This window comes from Centropristis striata, chromosome 13 (genome assembly GCF_030273125.1).
Source record: "Centropristis striata isolate RG_2023a ecotype Rhode Island chromosome 13, C.striata_1.0, whole genome shotgun sequence".
NCBI lineage: Eukaryota > Metazoa > Chordata > Actinopteri > Perciformes > Serranidae > Centropristis > Centropristis striata.
This window is the reverse complement of record NC_081529.1, coordinates 4,068,382-4,089,595: the sequence shown is the minus strand read 5'-3', so window position 1 is coordinate 4,089,595 and position 21,214 is coordinate 4,068,382. Positions and strand designations below refer to the sequence as shown.

Sequence of the window (21,214 nt, the reverse complement as noted above, 5' to 3'; positions counted from 1 at the left end):
GAAAATATCATATATATATATATATATATATATACACTACTGGTCAAAAGTTTTAGAACACACCAACTTTTCAAGAATTTAATTGAAAATGATGCAGTTTAATGTCTCAGTGTACTCTGAAATTAATGCACATTTGCAACATTTAAAATTCTTTATTGAGCATGATAGTGTTTTGAAAGTAAAAAAAAGATTCAAAATCACATTTTATGTTGGACTAAAGGACTAAAAAAAGACACAAAATTACAAAAAAAGACACAAAATGACAAAAAAAGACACCAAAAGACTTAAAAAATACACAAAATGACTTACAAAGACATGAAAAGAATTCAAAAATGGACAAAATAGTCCAAGACTCCATAGAGTTAAGTTGTTAACCCATTTCTTGTTCCCTGAAAAAGGCCTACTTGCATAATTCTGAAATGTACATTATCTTTCAGTTTTGGTTAAGCTTACCTTTTTTATTTACCTCTGGCAGTTCACCACTTACCTTTGTACCCTTTCAAGCTGTTCATTTGACTTGAACTGCTTGAATTTCAATAAAAATGGAAAAATTGGGGTGTTCTAAAACTTTTGACCGGTAGTGTATATATATATATATATATATATATATATATATATTTTACGGGAAACTGCAAGCCACCTACATATATTGCCCGGAATGCATTGTTTTCTACAGTATAATACCTTTTTAATCAAAAACAGTATGTTACTGTCACAAGTTGGCTGTTTTCTCAAAGCAATCTGTTACAGTGTATGTTCAGGAGTACAGGGCGTGGTTTACACACACACACACACACGCACACACACACACACACACACTCAAACACACCAAAACGGTACATTCAAACCAACAACAGCACTGTTAAAAAATGCATGAAGAAGAAAAAAACACTATCTACAAAGACCAGTTTGAGCAATATGTACTTGACTTTGAAGGCTTAACACACAGCGCACCGTCTTTTTGTGACATTTTACAACTCTGGAAAGTCACCGTTACAGTCAATGATAGAGGAAGGGTAAATTGTACTTTTTTTTGCAGCAAAACTACCATTTACCTCAAGGTCTGACCACTCTGCTATTGTTTTTCCTTTTTCCTGTTCGCCTGACAACACATCCTGGGTAATCACAGTACACCTGCATGTAGACACAGTGACTGATGAATATGTCACAGTGAGCAGCAGGTTATAATGCCGACACCTGCAAAGTAATAGCCATGTCACCCCCTCAGTCTTTTTAATCTCCTTTTCTCACACTGTTTTATTGAGTATCTAATGACATGTAATTACATCACACACAGCTGCAGAGATCAATGCAGGCTGCATCATGTGACTATGATTTACTGATTATCCAATGTACCATTTTGAAGTAATTTAAAGTTCAATTACGGTTATTAAGATATGTCTTATAACCTTGAGGCTGTGAGTTTGATTTGTTTCGATTCTTGAGATGACTTGTTTCATTGTCTTTTATTGTGATGGGTTGCGTAAATCTAACTGCAATTAAATTCTTACCGGTATTATCAAGTCCTGGAATCTAGTTTAGGTTATTGCCCAATGTGATCTTCAATTCCTACAAACTTATACAAAAGAGTTCAAAGATCAGTCATGGTGCCCTGCAGATTAACATGTAGTTTTGGTTTGAGACTTTTCTAATTTTGAAGAAAATATAAAAAATAAAAGCTCAGTTGCCTCCAGTTAATGTTTTCAGATCCAATTAATCTTATCCTAATCTTTTCATGTCGTTTTTTCTTTTCTATAAAGTCATTATGGGCTTCATTTTGATCTTTTTTTTGTTTTGCGGTTCTCCTCTCCTGGCAGTAACACACACGAAAACATGTCAGAACAGGTAAAACACACAAAGAACAGTTCTGCTTAATCTGCTGATGCTTTTCAGGTGATGTCTCATCTCGGGGATGGGTAACTGGCACTTTAATGATTTAATGAGGTTTTGAAAAGGGAGGGACTGGATCATTAATCACCTAATTCCTTCAGTCAAACTCACACACAAGCCGGTATCTCCATTCTCTGGTGGAAAGCCCTACAGGTCACGTGACATGCGTCTGTGTGGGTGTGTGTTTTGCCTGTCAGGGTCACACCTGACGGGCGGTGCCGCTACCGGGGTGTCACTCACTCACTCAGTCGCTCTTTAGCCGGTAAAGACGAATGACAATGGCGCGGTGTTAATGCACTATGGCCGGTCAAAGGAGTTACAGAAGTAGGGGAGAACATGAAGTTTTGTGTAGCAACTGTGGAGTTAAACTGCTCAGCTGTTTAAAGCACGGAGGAGCAGCTGGAACACGTTCAAGCTGTTTACTTTACTCCAACTCCGGAGAAGTTTAGGAGAGGACCTGTCACGTGAAACTTGTTGGATTTTTAAAGTTTTATTAATAAGCTCGCGTCATGGCTCTGTCCCAGATACAATGTCTGGACGATAACCACGTCAACCTGCGGACCACTGAGTCCAAACCGGAGTTCCTGTACTGCGAGGACCAGCGGCTCGCGCTGGAGGCTCTCCTGCGGGATGGTCGCGAGGCGTTTGTCAAGTACCTGGGGGCACGCGGCCTGCGCGGCTTCCTCTCGGACCCGGAGCTGGAGGCTCTCACCGAGACGGCGGAGCCCTATGACCCGGGCTCGGAGCTCTTCCTGGAGGATGCTGAGGAAGACGAGCCTCCGCTGTCACAGCACTACTGGCCCGACTTGTCTGACACGTCCATCCCGCAGATGGACCTGGGCTGGCCGGACTCCGCTTCTTACCGCGGGGTGACGCGCACCGCCGTGTACACGCAGCCGCCCCTGGAGGGTCACACTCACATTAAAGAGGTTGTCAGAAAAATGATTGCGCAGGCGCAAAAGGTATGTTGGCCCACTGTTGGACAGCAAAGGTGTTAATCTAATTTAGCAATGTCTCATTTAAGCCCTAATTTTCACTTTAGACGTCAATTAGACTACTAAACCTCTATACAAAAGTTAAGTAATTCCCTATAAAACAATATAAAGCCACACAATAACTGACAATTAAACATATACGTTTAATTGAGTGGTTCCCCTATTTAAAATATTCATGAAACTATTAATCTCTGTTTGGCGCTATCTTCTTTGTATAAGGCTTATACTCTATATTGGCCTGTAGAGTCACATTTGCATCTGTTTAAATTCAATTCAAATACGTTTTATTGACATGAATGTTTAAATTACATACATACACATTATTGAATAATTACATTTTACACCAGAAAAACTAAATAAATTATCACAAGATAACCAGTATGCTACATTTTAAACACATTTCTTTATACATGTAAGTAATCAGAAACATTTACTAGAGGGCTTGTTTTTACAAGCGTATAGTAAAGTCAACATATTTTGCAGCAAATATTGATTTTTACTCCTCACATAAATAGGTCATGTTCTGAGGATCAGTGAGTTCTATAAACTCAGGATATATATTTTTTATTTTCTCAAAGAGAACCTCTCTCAAATCATTCAAATCTCACACAATATTGAGAAGTGAGTTCTCATCTCAACCTGTCTTTTTGCTGAAAAAGTAAAAAAAACAAAAAAGAGTCCACTCAGTCTGGACATTGTCCAGGCACCCTACTTTCCAAAGATTTCTCTGTCTGTAGCCGTTCAGAAGATTAACTTTAGGCCTAATGTTGACATTAGAGCAGCCGTGGCTTTTAGTCCGGATGAGGTCAGAGTACAAGCTGATGACTAAATGAGACAGTCAAGAGTAAAGTGCAAATTGATTATGCTGCTTTATCAGGGACTAAAGCAAGTGCTGCACACTGTGACACGAGAGCATGTCTGTTAGGTTGGACATTTGCATGATTATGTGCATTACTGCCCCTGTGCATACATATGAGTGTGTGCTTCTGTCTGTTCATGCAGCTGACTCACCTGAAGCAACAAGTTAATGTGACATGCATTCGTTTCTTAGCAGCCGTCCTCAGCAGAATGTCTTACTTGACTTAAATATCCTATGGGCATTTTATTTCTGACAGCTTTTGACAGAAAGAAAAAAAATCTATAGGTCATATAAACAGGCAGAACATGCATATCTTCACTTAATTATTGCCTCCAGAATTTTCTTTTGCACAGCATAACTTGTCTGACCATATTTTACTCAAACCTGTGGAACTTGAATCATATTTGTTTTTGTCAGGAAAGAGGTAAAACTGTCATGTTTGCCTGAGACTGCTTTGTAATTAAGTGCGTGCATGTTTTTATTTATGCATAAACTACGTACAGTACAGGCCAAAAGTTTGGACACACACCTTTTCATTCAATGCGTTTTCTTTATTTTCATTTACACTATTTACATTGTAGATTCTCACTGAAGGAATCAAAACTATGAAAGAACACATATGGAATTATGTACTTAACAAAAAAGTGTGAAATAACTGAAAACATGTCTTGTATTTTAGATTCCTCAAAGTAACCACCCTTTGCTTACTAGAATATAAGACATGTTTTCAGTTATTTCACACTTTTTTGTTAAGTACATAATTCCACATGTGTTCATTAATAGTTTTGATGAATCTACAATGTAAATAGTCATGAAAATAAAGGAAACGCATTGAATGAGAAGGTGTGTCCAAACTTTTGGCCTGTACTGTATGTATGCAAGTTTATATCCTAAAATGGGGAGTCCGATTGTGTGTGTGTTTGTTTTCAGGTAATAGCAGTAGTGATGGATATGTTCACTGATGTCGACATCTTCAGAGATTTGCTCGATGCTGGTTTCAAGAGGAAGGTTTCTGTCTACATCCTGTTGGAACACAACACACTACCTCATTTCCGGTCCATGTGTGAGAGGGCAGACATGCACGCCGGGCACCTCAAGGTGAGTCAGTGGCGGTATGACATTTAGAATCAAAGAGCAAAGCATTTCCTATAAAATCGAACGGCACCATTAATCAACCTGGGAGTCGATAACTGCATTCCAAAGAGCATACTTTTACTTCTTACTTTCTAGTATGTACTCTGCCCTTACAAGTACATACTGTTGCATGCAATCTGCATACAACTGGGACACAATACTTCATAACATGGCGCCCTTAACTTTGATCCTCCAGCTGATATGCTGTGCAGAGGATTGTGGGTAAGAATAGCCCGAAAAACATGCAGGCTTGCATACTTCTAATTGCGACAGGACATCCTGGTACTTTTGGCATTCTGGATTTGATTCTGGATATACTAAATATTTTTATGGCATACTAAATAGTGTGGTAGTATGGGAAACAGGACACACAGAATATTAATTTGTAAATGCCAATTTGCAAATTAGATTTTGTGAAATTGTGATTTGAAGGCTAACAACATTCATCCCTGTGGGAAGCATAATCAAATTTAATGGCAATCTGGCCATATTTTACCCAAGACTAGACTGTTTGACAGACTCACTACCTAATATAACCTCACGATAACCAAAATTATAAGCTGGCAGAAAATGAAAGTTCATTGTCAACTGGGTCAGAATAAAATGTCATAGTTCCAGTGTAAATCTTCCACTCATGGAGAATGAATCTCTGAACTTTGGATAGCAAGGAGGGAATTTCCAGATGTTTGGAAATTGAGATAATTATCACTTTATTTTGAGGCTGGAAAATATCTATCAGGCCCTATTGTAGAAAACAATTAATACAAATAATCTTTTGAAAGAAAACAAGAAATTCAAGTCAAGAGGTTTTCGTTATGCATGGATAAGTGAAAGCACATGCCATTTCACTCGTTCTCTCTTTCACACACACACACACACACACACACACATACCAGAGCTGAACAACCAGCAAAACCTTCCAGCTGGCACTGTACCATAGATGAATCTTTTATCTCGTTGTGTCTACCTTGAGTGTTTTATTCCATACTTGGCTGGTGACCATGAAAAACACGAGTCAGAAAACACATTTTGGTCATGTTGGGACACATAGAGGTACGTTTCAGGGAGTTAAACTTGCATATTAATTTAAATGTATTCTTGAAACATAAATCTTTTCTCCATCAATCCAACATGCAGTATAAGCAGGGTTGTGTTATCCCCACAAGTGCTCCCAATGTGCTGAGCTAATTAGGTTTAAAGTGATACAGGATATACAATGTTTATTTGGCAGGCAGCCATTGAAGATGCAGAGAACTGTGTTAAGCAGACCTTAAGATATGTTAACAGAAACACACACATGCATTTACATATGGGCTGTGCACACAAATGCATATGCATGACATATTGACACACACACACTTGTGTAACACACACTCTCTCCTCTGCCAGTGTATGTCTTGGAGGAACAAAAGTGAAACTAAAGGTCTGACAGACTTCCAGTACCATCTGGATTAAAGGCATAACAGCAGACATGTTCACGGTCTCATGTGGCACTTTGTGCTATAAATACATAAACATATGACAGTTACACATTACAAATGACAGAGGAGGTTGTTTTAACTCTGCTGTAGCTTTTTTTTTTTTTATTACCCCTTTTAATCGTTATTGTAACTGCTTGCTTCTTGAAAAACCTGGGGATATCTGTTTTATGTGCGTTCTTAGGGATGTGATTATGTTTTTGGCCCAAAATGGAGTGCAAACCTGCCGACAGTATTGCAGCTGCACAGTGCAGATTTAGCTTCAAGCTGCCCTACATTTCCATGAGTCAAATGCAGAAATGCTATGCATTAATGAAACACAGCCTAGGTCACAGCTTCCCTTTATGGTTTCCTATTTTGTACAATAATTTTCTGCAGTGTTTTTAATGCAAATATGTTATTAGAGGAAGCTTTGAGCATGTTTTCAGTTAACATGCAGGTATCAGACAACAGCAGAACAGGTGTACCTGTCAGGCGTGGTACATCTGAGATATTTTGCAGGAATACATGCAGAGCGTTTGTTATTTTAATCCTAATCCTAACTCTGAAGGTATCACATGTCAACGCTTGTTGTCAGAGTGAATTGGATCAGATGGCTGATATTTGTTTTTCTCTGCCACTGTGTTGTTCACATGCTCTCAGTGCTGTGTTACATATAGAGTGGATGTTTAAATAGAGCTCAATAAAGGCATTATTTTTAATTGGCCAGGCGCCCAAGCTCACATGAGGTCCTGTGCCCTGACTAAAATGGTAAATGGTAAATGAACCTGCATATATACCTATATAGCGCTTTTCTAGACCACTAAAAGCGCTTTACACTACAGACTGTGCTCATTCACCCTTTCACGCACACATTCATACTGGTGGCAAAAGCTACCCTAAACGGTCCCACCTGCCACCATTGGGAATTCATTCACACACTGATGAACAATTCGGGAGCAATTTAGGGTTCAGTATCTTGCTCAAGGATACTTCGACATGTAGGCTGCGACGGTCAGGGATCGAACCACCAACCCTTCAGTTGGGGGGCAACCCACTCTACCAACTGAGCCACAGCCACCCACTAATGGCCTGTCCTAACTTTGACCTAACCATTCAAGGCCAATGTCTAACCTCAACCAGTTGGACTGCTACGCTTCTTGCCAAAAGACAAGTTGGATTCATAATTTTAATGAGGTATGTTGGACAGTTGGCACACCTCAGTCATATACTGTGTCTAAGCTGTGATCTGACCTCTCAATGCACTCTCAACATAAGTCTCCAAACAGAATCCTTTCACTGTCGTTACTATGTGGCTTTCCCGGGAAGTTCGATAGCCCGGGATACAGCTGTACAAGTGGCAGCTATGACCAGGAACAGTGATTAGCAGCTAAGGGAAAGTCTCTCAGTCTGTCAGGGAGTTGAGTCTGGGCTACTGAAATGAGAGGATGACTGGCAGGAAGAGTAGAGCACAGGTGTGACAACTTTTGGACAGTTTGAGTTTTTACCGTACTCTGTAAGTGACGAGAGAGGAGGTGGAGGAGTGGATAGACAGGATGGGAGGAGGAGTGGTGAGTATGTGAGCAAAGAGGTGCCAGATTCCTTTTACTCTACAGGCGTCTGACAAGGTTTCTGCACACAACTCTGTAACAGTGTGATCTTTGACCTTATCAAAAGATGAATGACTGAGAATATTTTGTAGCAAATCATTAGTGTCTCAGATAGTTTGGATGTTGTTCTTTGCAGAGCTCTGTGTTTCTATACTCTGTAGCTTTTTGTTATTAAAGCATGTTTGGTGGTATGTCTTCACATGAAATTCTTTCACATAAATTACTTTATAGGACAGCTTAAGCACTCATCTTCAACAGTTTAGAGCTGAATACACTCAGAGGTTGGAATTTGCTGATTTTATCGAATCAGTTGGCCAAAGGAATGCACTGAGGGAAAAAGAAAGTTAAGGGTGGAACCAAAGGAGGGAGGGAAACATGTGTTTTTACTGTGAGACAAGTCACACCAGTAATAATCTGATGCTTCAAGAAAACTGCTTATGAAATATTTTGGCTGCACCCCAGTTTGGGACCTGGAAGCTTGAATGAGTCAGAGGGGACCTCAAACAACCTACAAAGAGTTGGAGATCTACTACCAAACAGACAACACACATATTGAAAAAGGGCTGCATATGATACTGCCATTAATAGGATAGAGGTTTTTTTACTTTCAAGATTGTCTGTGCTCAAGAAAGAAAAGAAGAGAGGACAGAAGAAACACAGAAACATAGTGAGTCAGAGTGAGAGAACTGAGAAAGACTTGATAAAGAAAGTGTTTTGCTCAAGGGACCTTTCATGTGTTATCTCTTATCTGAAACGTTGTTACAGTCTTTTATGACTACAGCACCCTATACTGTACCACCCATTTATTATCATGTTAGTTAAATGTTAGCACTCGTTGAATATATTGTTTTATAGCTGTACAGACACAACAGTAGGCCTGTCAGAATGGCTTTTTACACGTGCACAATGCCACAAAAAGAAAATCATACAAACTAAATGCTTAACTGTATTAGCTATGGGATTTTGTTGCCGTCATGTTTAATGAAAGCATGCTCGCCTGGCTTGTCCAAAAAAAAGACAGCTTTTACTTTGCCCTCATGTGCAGGAAACATTTTAAATGGGCTGGGAACTGAGCCCTGTGGAATACCAGATTTTAATCTGAGGGAAGCAGATGTTGATTTACGGTAGACATGCCCTGTTCTTCAGACAGACACGTAAAAAAGGCAAGTTCCAACAAAGACCAACAAAGTCGGTCAAAATAAGCGATGAGATGGTCCAAGGAGTTCAATGCAGCTCTCAAATCAAGTAAAGACAAGACAGAGATTAAATCAGAATCCATCGTAATTAACATCATGTTGGTTGAAGATTTCATCACAGTACTTACGTTAGATGTGGTAGGGTAATTGCTCAGTGGTTTGAAAAAGTGGAGCTACTTGCTTAAATAAAGGGTGAGAAGTGATAGACTACTGCTACTACTGTTTATCAAATCAATCAATCAAATCAAATAAAAAAAACTACAGTCTGTTTAAATTTCTATTTTATACAATTAGGTGTGCAACTGAAAATTTCAATCACAGCTCGAATACTGCTTAAAATGCAACTATGTCCTAATTAGTATCATACACAGGTTTGTGGCGTAAATGCCTTAAGACGGGGGACAGCCCTTGTCTTTTGCATAGGTTGTCCATACGTCTTTTCAGTCCATATCATCAACACAATATGCCAAGAAGACCTAGAGGAAATTTGGCAAAAATGTCCACATGGACTCAAGATTGAATTGATTCAGTTTTGGTGGTAAAAAGGTTACTGTTACCTAATGTATATACTGTATATATGTCCCCCCAATATATAAATGGATGTGTAAATGCTGATTTGTAGTGCTTACAAATGTTAGTGCTATACAAATGCAGTCCATTTACTATTATTATCAAGGTGTCATACACTAATATATTCAAATTATGTGGATGCCATTTCTTTCTTCACTTTAAGTTACAAGATGAAGTAATCACTGTCATTGTTTTGCAACCTTACATCTCACAGGTTATACAGTTAGCGCTGAATCTGGAGAAGGTGTAATACATCTGTCTTTTTGTGTGTGTTACAGAACCTTCGTGTACGCTGCACAGACGGAAGAGACTTCCACACTCGGTCCTGCAAAAGGGTCAGAGGGCGAATGGGACACAGATTCATGTTCGTAGATGGAGACAAAGCCGTGTCTGGGTCGTACGGGTCAGTGCACTTAATTCCTGTTTGTCAGTAAATGTGTGAGAAGGAGATAAAGAGAGAGATTATCTTTGTGTCCTCCACCTGTCTTTGTTTCTGTGAGTGTGGAATGGAGAGATGCAAATAAAGAATGCACTGTATCTGTAAATGTTCAGCAGCATTGTCTACACACTGGACAAACAGGTTGTAAATGTGTCCAATGTACAAGAGAAATAAATGCAAGCACAGTGCAGTCCTTAAGTAACTCGACAATAGAGCATTTCTTTTTGGCTCTGTGCTTCCAAATACAGTCGTCTGCCTGGTTCAGTTATTGCTGTTTACTTTTCAGTAAGGTTGTGTTTGTTTTGTAATGACTGGGTGCAGTAAAGAAGTCTCACTCTGCTGTTTGTTTTGTAGTTTCACTTGGATGGCATCCCGGCTGGACAAAAATCTCATCACAGTGGTAACAGGCCAGGCAGTGGATGCCTTTGACAGGCTGTTTCGGGTCCTTTACGCCTCCTCCAGCTTCGTTGACCTCCGGCAGGTTGCCACGGAGCCTGAACCTGAACTGGAGCCCGTCCCTCAGGTGGCCACAGTGCAAGCTTCTCCTGCTGATATTGCTAGAAAACTGTACAGCCCCAAATATGCCCTGGTTGCTTTAAGCAACCCCAGTCCCACTCCTTCTGCTAGCCCCAAAGAGACCCAAGATCCAGAAGATGACCCCAAGAGCCCAGAGAGCAAGAAGAGGAGGCGGCGGAAGGCTAACCAAGAAGCCGCACAAGAGGCTCCTCCCCTCCACCCTGGACTCATCGATCTAGAGAAAGCATCATTGATTTCGTACTTGCCCATCTGGCCGGAGCCTGACCCCCCAAGTGATGTTATTGGATTCATTAACGTTCGTGATATCAGCAAACCAACTCAGGTCCATCTACAGAGATCTGAGATGTTTGAAAAGAGCCAAGCGATCAGGTTTAGCAGTCCGGTCAGCATGCCGAAGGAAATCCTGCCAGATGTTGCCAAGCCCAGGCAGTTTTCTGTTAATCCCATGGAGAAGAATAAACGGCAACCAGCACAAGATAAATCCAAGGCTAAAGAGTCTCAGGCAGCACAACTCAATGCAGGAGTTGGCGACATTAAAAGTAAAGCAGAGGCACCTGGACAGAAGACACCTGCATCTGGACCAAAGTGTGATTCCAACAAAGACACTATGAAGGCTCTTAACACTGAGAATAAACTGCATTCAAACACACCCAAGAACCAAGAAGCAGGCCACAACACCACACCTCAACTCAACGCACACACACCTCGCCAATCCAGCGGGAAAGCACCCACTCCTGACACTAGAAAGCCTTTACAAACTGTCACCACCCTGGCTGGATTTAATACAGAAACTAGTTTAAACACACATCGTCCTGTTGTTGTCAGGACAAACACCCTGGAGTCGAGCAGTAAACACACCTCACACCTGCAACGTAATGCTGACACAGAACCACACACACAAACAAAGAAGGTGCTGCCAGACAAAGATTCACACACACAGCCACAAAAGATCCCCACCTCTCCTACTTCAGTGAGTCCCACCTCCGTTTCTGAAAAGAATCACATCTCCATTAGTAAAAGCACGACTCCCAGTTCTCCTGTGTCCTTCATCCCTTCTTCTCCCTCCATCCCTCATCTTATTTCTTCTCCTACAGCTCTCAATCCTCCCCTTCCTCCTTCCTCAGCATCCCCATCTTTGACCTCAACCCCTCCCGTCCCTAAACCTCGTACTGTCCAGCTCGTTATGACAGGCGTCATTGGTGATAGCGGGAAGCTGCCGGAGTTCAGTGTTGTCAGGAAGTCTGAGACAAACACCGGGTCACTAGTGGTCCTCAATGAGCCCACTGTAGCAAAAGAGGGGCAGCCATCGGCAGAAAAAGTGCCTGAGACTGTTCCAGATCTGCACAATAACAATGGAAGCCAAACATTGGCACAAAAAGATTCGGAGAACAAAGAAGAAGCTCCACAGCAAAATCAGATTGGAACTACCCAAGAGGTAAAGAACGAGGAAGAGATTGGTGGATGTGATGACAGAGCAGGAATGCTGCTGGTTGCTGGAAACAACCTAGATGCCAAGTCAGATGTTTTGATTACTGGTACACTCAAGGAAGAGAGTAGCAATATTCAAGAATTAATTCCAAAAGATGTTGATGTTAAGACTTTGATGTCAGTAGACTGCAAATTAACCCCACAGGTAGACTGTGCAGCCACAGTACAGACAGAGATAAAGGCTCCAGAAAAAGCTTTACCAGGGTGTGAGTTTTCTGAAGTGCCAAATGAAAAAACAGACCTTTCAAAGGCACATCAGGCACCTCAGAGAATATCACATAGTGAGTTGACTCCACAGGATACAGATGTCTTAGACACTGTGGATTCTTTAATAGCTCCAACACACTCTCCTGTTCCTTCCACACACGTACCTAAAGACAGTGCTGGTGATGGCACACACACTTCTGCTGCAGACACTCGAGGTCAGCAAGGTTATCCTAGTATTACACCAGCACCCGGCACAGACAGCAAGCCAAATACTGCAAAACAAAACACACATGGCACCTTTCAAGAACAAACTCCTACAGCACGGGGAAGCACACACACACCTGAGAGACCCCTGCGCTTGCAGCTCACTGAGGTAAACGTGCCAGACCTGCGCTCGCCAACGCCTGAGAAAGAATCGTGGTTGCTCGGGGCGCTCACACGGACTCCAACTCCGGACGGATATCATTCATGCACGCCCACCTCAGATTCACGAACGCCGGACTTTCGAACGCCTACGCCCGACGGCTACTTCTCAGCAAGAACAGACTCTGCTCTCTCCACCAACTCCGAGGAGTATTATGAATGCAGCGGTTCTCCTCTGAACGAGGCCGTTTTGGACCGAGCGGCTTCCCGCAAGAACGGGACGATCGAAGATCATGTTTCTTTCACACTCACAAATACTCCAAATGCTACAGGCATCACCACCAGTCCTGCATATATAAATCATAACAGTTGTGATGCTACAGTAGGCGCTACAGACAGAAATACCTCCAGCAGTGAAACACAGAGTGTGTCTGGGCCTGCTAAAGTCTCCTCTTCCTCCTCTTTACCTGAGAAGAAAGAGGTGGAAGAAAAGGAGAATGGAAATGAAGAAAATGGGAGGAAAGTGGATGAAAAGGGGACAAGTTTGGTAGAGAGTAGGACAGAAGGAGATTACCAGGGGTCAGAGAGAAAAGGCAGCGAGGAAGTTAAGAGAACAGCAGAACATTTGAACCAAAGTGTGGATTCGACAGAGACAAAAGAAATAAATCAGGAGACCCAACCTCCTAAGAGAAAGAAGGTGCTAAACCAGTCAGCAGCAGAGACTCCAGCTGAATTAACCAATGAGAGAACAGAGCCAAAGCAGCTGTCCACAGGTGACCCACAGCCAACGAAGGCTACATCTGAAGTCAAGAGACCTGACAAAGAGAAGACGGTGGACAAGGCGGCATTAGGACCCAGCAGCGTGGAGAGGAGAGACAAGCCCCAGCCAACCAGAGAGGCTGACGGACAGAAGGTATGACAGTAAGGTGTCAGGTGTATTTATCTTTATATTTCAAATAATTCTCCTCAAAAATAAAACAAAAATAACAAACAAAAATAATTTTGCAAGTTTATCTAACCCAAAAAATTTGACTTTTTAATTTTCCAACCCATTGCAGTATTCTGTTCAGCGTACACCAGTGACATAAAGGGTAAGCACACTTAAGTTAAAGGAAGAGAAAGTATTTTATCTCTCCATTTGGTTTTGTAGTTTCATCATTTAGCAGTTTTAAAACTGCAACCCACAACATTTTGCACATAATACAACACAAAGTGACACATTTACAAATATTTTCATCTTGTTGTTGGCAGTAATCATTAAGATGGGTGAATATTGAATTAGGTTATGGGACTGCTTCTCCATTCACTGGTAATTCTGATTATAATCCTGAAATATGTTGCTTTTTGATAAATTGTAGTGAAGAATGTGTCTGTACAGCAAATTTGAAGCTACTAACAGCAGTTGGCTAACAGCTAGCCTGGGTCTATGGGCCAGAATAAATCCCTGTCATACTGCGCTTCCGCAAAAGTGCCGTAACGAGCCCTGACATTATTTGGCCTGAGGACATAATTCATACTGATTCCACAGGGGATTACTCAGTTGGTAAAGTGGCCACCCAAGGTGGTTCGATCCCTGACCATGTTGAAGTGACCTTGGGCAACGTACTGAACCCATGAGTTGCTCCCAATGCTGCATTCATCAGTGTATAAATTAATTCCTGATGGTGGCAGGTGGCCCCATGTAGGGTAGCCTCAGCCCCCAGTGCATGAATGTGTGTGTGAATGGGTGAATGAGCGCTGTCTGTAGTGTTACAGCGATTTGAGTGTCGACAAAAACTAGAAAAGCGCTATAAAAGTGCAGTCCATTTACCATTTACCATGATTCTGCAATAGCGGAATATTGGCGTCCAATCACATTGCAGTCCTGCATTGTGGGTACAAAGTGGAAGGAGACAGTAGTGCTGTGTAACAGAGCAGTAGGCAGTACAGTAGGTGTAGGTGTACAATAAGAGACGGCAGCAGAATCATTCAAAATAATAATGGCAGAAGAACTGCCTGTAGTTCTGTAGAGATTCTACGTAGCAAAGTTATTTTGCATTTTGCTGGACATGATTTGAATTCTCTGAGACTCAAGTAAGAGGTGTGTTTCTTATAATACGGTCCACGGTCCTTATTTCTTATTATCCAAGTGTTGGTCGCACAAATAATGACTAATCACATATTTCCCATCTTGCCGGCTCCACTGGTTCACATTGATCCCGCCTCGTCAATTTAACGCCTCTGTTACAACCTCCAAAGGCGGTACAGAGCCTGTGGGACATTCAGATTGAAGGAGAAACGTCACAGAGTAAATATCGTGGCTTGAAACAGCAGTGTAAAAGGGGCTGTTTGGTTTTACATCAAGTTTTTTGTACAGGTTAAACAATCACGTTATAGGGCATGTAGCATATAATAAAGTGCATGGCACAAGTGCATTTAGGTTGTGTCTAACATTATTTTTGCTTGTTAAATGGCACATAATCTGGATGCAAAGTAGACAGGCGAGGCAAAGGGGTTGTGTTGACTCACTTAATGAATCATCGGTGTGTTTTAGGTGTAACATGAATTAAATCAATCAGAGCCTCATCTCCCACTTGCTTTAAAAATCAGGTGGTCCTCAGAGGTGCTGGTTAAATGTTGTTATCTTTGCACCGAGCCAGCTAGCTGTTTCCCCAGGTCTCTAGTCTTGTTGTAAGCTTATTTACCCGCAGTAGCTTCGTTTTTGGACACCAGTGATATCAATCTTCTAATCTATTTCTCAGAAGAAGATAAAATTCTTGCATTAATTGACGAGTTTGACTCATGTTGTGCATCATTTAAAATATCATTAATATGTAATCATAAAGTAATTACCTTCTGAGAAATTATTTAGAAATGCTAAAACAAGGTTTTTGCTTCCCTGTAGTAACCCACATTACTTCACTCTGCTACTCAGACTAAGCCAACAGAAATCAGCAGTTGGTTTCTCCAAAAAATTAAACGACCTGTTGCAAAATGTCAGCTGCTGATCTGTTGGAGTTCAGTCAATTCGAGAGCTGGCTGGAACAGTCGACTCCTTGAAAATGTGTCAAATATTTAACAGTCAGTGTGAGTGTGTTGCAACTTCGTGCATCCATCCATCCATCCATGTCTCTTTCTTTCTATTATATTTCTGTATCTTGCCATTTCTGTTGCGTGTGTTTAGGTCTGTGGAGTATTCACCAGCAAGCTTCACTAAGCTGAAACACACGACACTTGTTCATTATTGAACAAGGAGACTGTGTGTGAATTAAAGTGACACAGTTTTAATGAAGCGCCGCATGCGTTCACAATGATGCAATATTGATGAATCGGTAAAAGATTAATAGTCTCACATTTACTGCCATAGTTTAAGTCACTCACCGTTGAACTTATCTGTGCCTTCTATCTAACAATAGTCCTGTGGAGTCAGGGAGGTGTTGCTGGCTTGTTTTAACTCTTCTCTGTCATGTAATATTAACAAGAGTGACAGTAAAACACATCTCACATCTGATCTTCTTTTCCATTTGCAACAAAGCTTTTATGTAACCCGACACTCAGAGGTGGGTAGTAACGCACTACATTTACTCCGTTACAAATACTTGAGTAACTTTTTGGATAAATTGTGATTTTAGGAGTAGTTTTTTTGGACCATACTTTTACTTTTACTTGAGTATATATTTGAAGAAGGAACGGTACTTTTAAGCCGTTCTATTTGGCTACGTGATGGTAGTTACTTTTTTTTTTTATTACATGCGAGATCTATTTCTACGTCTTCAGCTTTCAACCAATAAAAAACATTAGAAAATGATCTTGCCAATCAAATGCAGCTACTTGGGTCAGATGACAAGTGTTGTCATGTTGGTCATAGCCATAGCAACAGTGAACGCGCACTTTTTAACGGCCCGTCACCTGCCTTGACTCACATATGAACTAAAGTGACATCCCATTCTTAATCCATAGGGTTTAATATGAGTACTTGTACTCTTGAGTACTTGAGTAGTCTTTTCACTGCATACTTTTTTACTCTTACTTGAGTAATTATTTTTATGAGTACTTTTACTTTTACTTGAGTAATTATAATCTTAAGTAACAGTACTTTTACTTGAGTACATTTTTTGGCTACTCTGCCCACCTCTGCCGACACTGCATTTGAGTGTGAACATTTTACACTGCATTGGTGAAAGGTTGCCAGCACACTAATAGAATACAATATCGTTAGCCTCATAGCATAATTGCCTAAGTCATTTTTTGGCCAAATTGTGATATCTGCCTAACTTTACTCTCCTACCACTGCTGCATCCTATCAGAACACTTGTTAGAGTCCAAAATCACTTTCTGCCTTAGTCATCTCTTTGACCGCTACATACAAACCAAACTACATTATTTATATGTAAGAGAAAAATTGCCTTAGTCAGGGCATATTCTGCCTAAGTCACTTTTATCTGTTATGAAATCGATGTGTTTAATTTTTTATGCAAACTTGTTCACACTTCTATTTGAAATTACTGTTACAATATCAATTAAAAATACCAATGGGCTTACTAAAAATTGTGTTTTTTCTTCCCGAAAACGTTCAAATATGACTTAGGCAAATATGCTATGAGGCTAACGATATGAGAAAGTACTGTAACAAATGCCAATCAATGTTTTGATACCTCATTATTCATACTACTATACATTTCTTCTCTTTTTCTAGCTCTTGCGTACTCCTAGCAAAAGTCCACGAGCACAGCAGCAGCAGGGGAGTGGATCCTCCTCCCCTTCCCGACCAGCCAGACCGGCTCGACCCCTCTCAGCCAACCTGGCTCCAGGGCCCCTTCCCTCTGGAGGCCGTCAGCTGAACCAGACCGAAAGCAAGGTGCTCCACGGTAGTTTCCAGGTCTTGGATAATGCCTCATCTCCTCGCCGACCGCCAACCAGACCGCCTCCTCCAGCGACGGCGGGCGCTGTCGGGTCTGCAGCAGGACGGAAGCAGGCCGAAGTCTCCCGCAGCCAGCAGAGCCTCCTCACTCGCCAGCCTCTGTCGGCGCAGGGCAGGACGAGAGCCGGGCAGCCGCAGAACCAACATTCTTACCCAAAACCCCCGACCTCCTTCCTCCACACGCACTCAAACAGAGAGCAGCAGCTCCATCATCATTCCCAGAACCAGACGGCAGCACCGCGGGAAGCACATTGGCAGGAAGAAGGAAGGACTCCATTTAGCTTCACTTTTAGCAGGCTGTACAACCTCAAGGGCCTGAAGGACAGGATGGGCAAGCTGCCATCACAGAGCAAGAGAGGCAGCGCCAGCTCTCCGGGACAGGGACGCAAGAGCACGAGCTAGTCTGGTACCGTCAGTCTTCCTGGCGTTCATTTTTATGTAACCGTTTCACATCAAGCCAAAGAAAAGGCTTGTTAGAGTTTTATTAAGATAGAAAACTGTCTCTCTTGACCCAGTAGGTGTACCATGAAAAAAAAAGCCAAAAATAACATGTTTCACAGCATTTTTTTCCTGTGAGCAAAGCAAATACTTGGCTCTGCAGCATATTTTCACCCTTGGGTTACTTCTTTCTGGCGCTTTAAATGAATCTTTGAACTTTGACCTGTGACCCTGCTCCTGTCACATCTCATGGACTTTAAATTTTTTTCTACATGTCACAGTATGAAAGCGCTCCTGTGCATGATGTTGCTCATACTGGACCAAACAAAGAGTGATTGGAAAGGTACTTTTCTTTTTCTGGATGATTCTTATTCACATTGTTGCATGTCAAATGAAAATCTAGCAGCCTTTTCTGGCTAAACTTAGAGCTTTGCACTTTAACCTCTTTAACCCGCCTGCCCATACCTCATACATTTTTTTAATAAACATTGTATAGTTTTGGAGAGGTTCAGTTGCACTAGACACCAAAAAATAAAACTCCTTTACTCTCATATACTCACATGTATACATTTTACATACATTTTCAGCTGTGGCCTCAGTTATTGAACAACAGAATAATGGAGATTTTCACATGAACATTTGGATATCAACTGTTAAATGTTTTGTATGACCAAAGTAATTAAACAACAGGGACATAAGGTTTATACACATACATGGGGTACTTCACAGTAGATAATCTGTGATCAACTGTACATACACTACTTTCAATTTAGCAAAAACAAATGCAGCTGCTTTATACGTTTTTTGTGAAATGTCTTAAAGGTCCTATATTGTAAAAAGTGAAATTTAAGTGTCTTTTTTATGATTATAAAGCAGATTTAGGTGCAATAGAAATACTGTGAAAGTATCAAAATGCTCAATTTATGCACACAGCCCATATTCAGAAACTGTGCCTTTAAACGAGCCAACGGGGCTTCTGTCAGGCTGTGATGTCACAGACATACTGTATATAGGTATAGCACTGTATACAGGCTATTGTGCTGTTACAGTCCCCAGCTGCAGTGATGGTGCAGAGGTACTGATAGTGCAGATCATGCATATATAAAAATAACTGAATACAGCATCAGAGGCGCTGCCCTGTTCATTCCTATGAAAGTTGCTCAATGCTGTATGAAGCCAAATAAGTTAGAATTTTTCCAAAAGAGATGACAGGAAACGTTTCAGACAGGGTGAATACAGGCATATTCAGACAGAGAGTATGACATCAGCATTACATTATTTTGAGTAGAAACCTTAAACACAAGCATGAAATTGAAAATGAGCATAAAACGCCCCCTTTTAAATCAACTGCTTCTTTTTTTTCTCCCTTTTTTGTCATTTCATTCAGAAAGATTTCAAATATTCTTTGCCAACAGTAGTATGTTGACTAAATGAGAATAAGTGCTTCCAGTATACAGTAATGGTGACCCTAAATTGCATGTAAATGATCAGATTTTGAAACAGGTACTATCACGTTTGATAAAGCAAACATAAAAATGTACACATACTGTATTTATAGATAGATAGATAGATAGATAGATAGATAGATAGATAGAACTGTATTTAGTGTGATACTGTACAATGCTGAAAACTACTGAATGTCACATTCTGTCTGCTTCTTCCAACATGGTGTTGCATAGATTTATATTCTCTACCATCACTTTACATCCTGTTTACCAGACGAACAGGTACATGTTCAAGTGACTAACCTCATAACAGTGGCTGTTTATTGTGTTTATATGAGTTGATAGGGAGCATCAAGCTCTTCCTCCTCTGTGCATTTAAGTGTTAACGATAGAATTTGAACGCTACAAGTGTTGATACAGAATCTTATCTCGTTGTTTTTTTTGATGTACCAGACTTTTATTTTGCTCATTTTGTATTCTTCCATTGTGTGCTGTACATTGAAACACCAAAGGGGTCAGGTAATTGATTTATTCTTTGTTTACACCAAATCCCATTTACATTCAAAATGCTTTTTGCCTTGAAGACAAAGTCACAGCGACTGTGCCCAAACAAAGCATAAGTTATCTTCAGGGGCGAGCACAATAAACACTGCACAGGACGGGACTCGTTACAAGGAAGACAGATACAGATGTCCTGCAGATTGTAACGACAGTGTAAAAGACGGTGCCCTTGAGTTTTTACTGAAGGAAAGTAGGATTTGTGCAGAGGTGCTGTTTGCATGACGAATAAACTCATCAGTGACATCAGTGAAATGGCTCATGTGCACATAATTCATGCGTTGTTAGACAGAAAAAACTACCGTCTTTTCTTTGAATGAGAAAAGCTCCAGTCTGTCATCTTGTTATGGGATTCAGACAATGAATTTGTGCACTTGCTGAATGTTTGTGTGCGCCTTTACTTTGAAACCAGCTTTATTTTCCTGCTGCTCGGCTCTGTGAGTGCTTGTGTTCATTTTGTTTTTCGTTGGATTTCCCCACTCTCTTCCTCTGGGAGGAAAATAAAATTCTCCAAGTGCAAACTTTGGTTGAATTTTCGTTTTTCTTTTAATGAAATATAGATTATGGATCAAGGACGGCTGCCCTTTGGAGCTGTGAAAGGCTGCTCAGCATGCCAATTGAGATGTCTAAACATCTGATTTATCTCAGTGTTTTCCTTCCAGCTTCAGACCTGTCAAAAAAAAAAAAAGTCTGAAAGAAGTGAGCAGAGATACTGTATGCTCCCACGGTGCCTCTGTGGTTTTGGAAGCTTCAGTCAGCTTTCACAGCACGTTGCAATTCTTGCAAATATCAGCTGTAATCCGTGTCAGCTGTGAGTTGTCACCAAATTTCCAGTAGTAAATAGCACATTCAAGTCAGTCCCGAAGGACATTTTTCATCAGATGTTACCTAATATTCACACATGGAGCACAGAAGCTCCTCCGACTGAGGCTGTGTGAGTTGCATGAAAATCTGCCGCTGAGGTGTGATGATTCAGAATTTATTTTCACAGTAAAAGAACTTGTAGCTTCAATGTGTGACATGATTTGTTTAAAGGTATCTAGTGAGGTGTGAAAGCTGATGGCATAGCAGGAGAGACGAGTGGTATCCGATGGCTCTATAAAACCAGAAAACATGTTATTATCATGT

The 21,214-nt window shown here is 40.9% G+C and overlaps 1 protein-coding gene across 1 annotated transcript; it reads left to right on the top strand.

Moving 5' to 3' along the window:
- Positions 1–2,161: 2,161 nt before the first annotated feature.
- LOC131982890 (mucin-2-like) lies at positions 2,162–20,557 on the top strand. Its single transcript, XM_059347478.1, has 5 exons — positions 2,162–2,852; positions 4,675–4,842; positions 9,990–10,114; positions 10,505–13,658; positions 17,421–20,557. Exons 1-5 carry the CDS (start codon positions 2,400–2,402, stop codon positions 18,045–18,047), a joined length of 4,527 nt encoding a protein of 1,508 aa, XP_059203461.1. The 5' UTR covers positions 2,162–2,399; the 3' UTR covers positions 18,048–20,557.
- The last annotated feature ends 657 nt before the right edge of the window (positions 20,558–21,214 follow it).

Excerpts from the sequence above, each read along its gene's own strand:
- LOC131982890 (XM_059347478.1), top strand. The coding sequence starts at position 2,400 with ATGGCTCTGTCCCAGATACAATGTCTGGACGATAACCACGTCAACCTG. Across the intron at positions 2,853-4,674 it reads TGATTGCGCAGGCGCAAAAG|GTAATAGCAGTAGTGATGGA; the intron begins GTATGTTGGCCC and ends GTTTGTTTTCAG. Across the intron at positions 4,843-9,989 it reads TGCACGCCGGGCACCTCAAG|AACCTTCGTGTACGCTGCAC; the intron begins GTGAGTCAGTGG and ends TGTGTGTTACAG.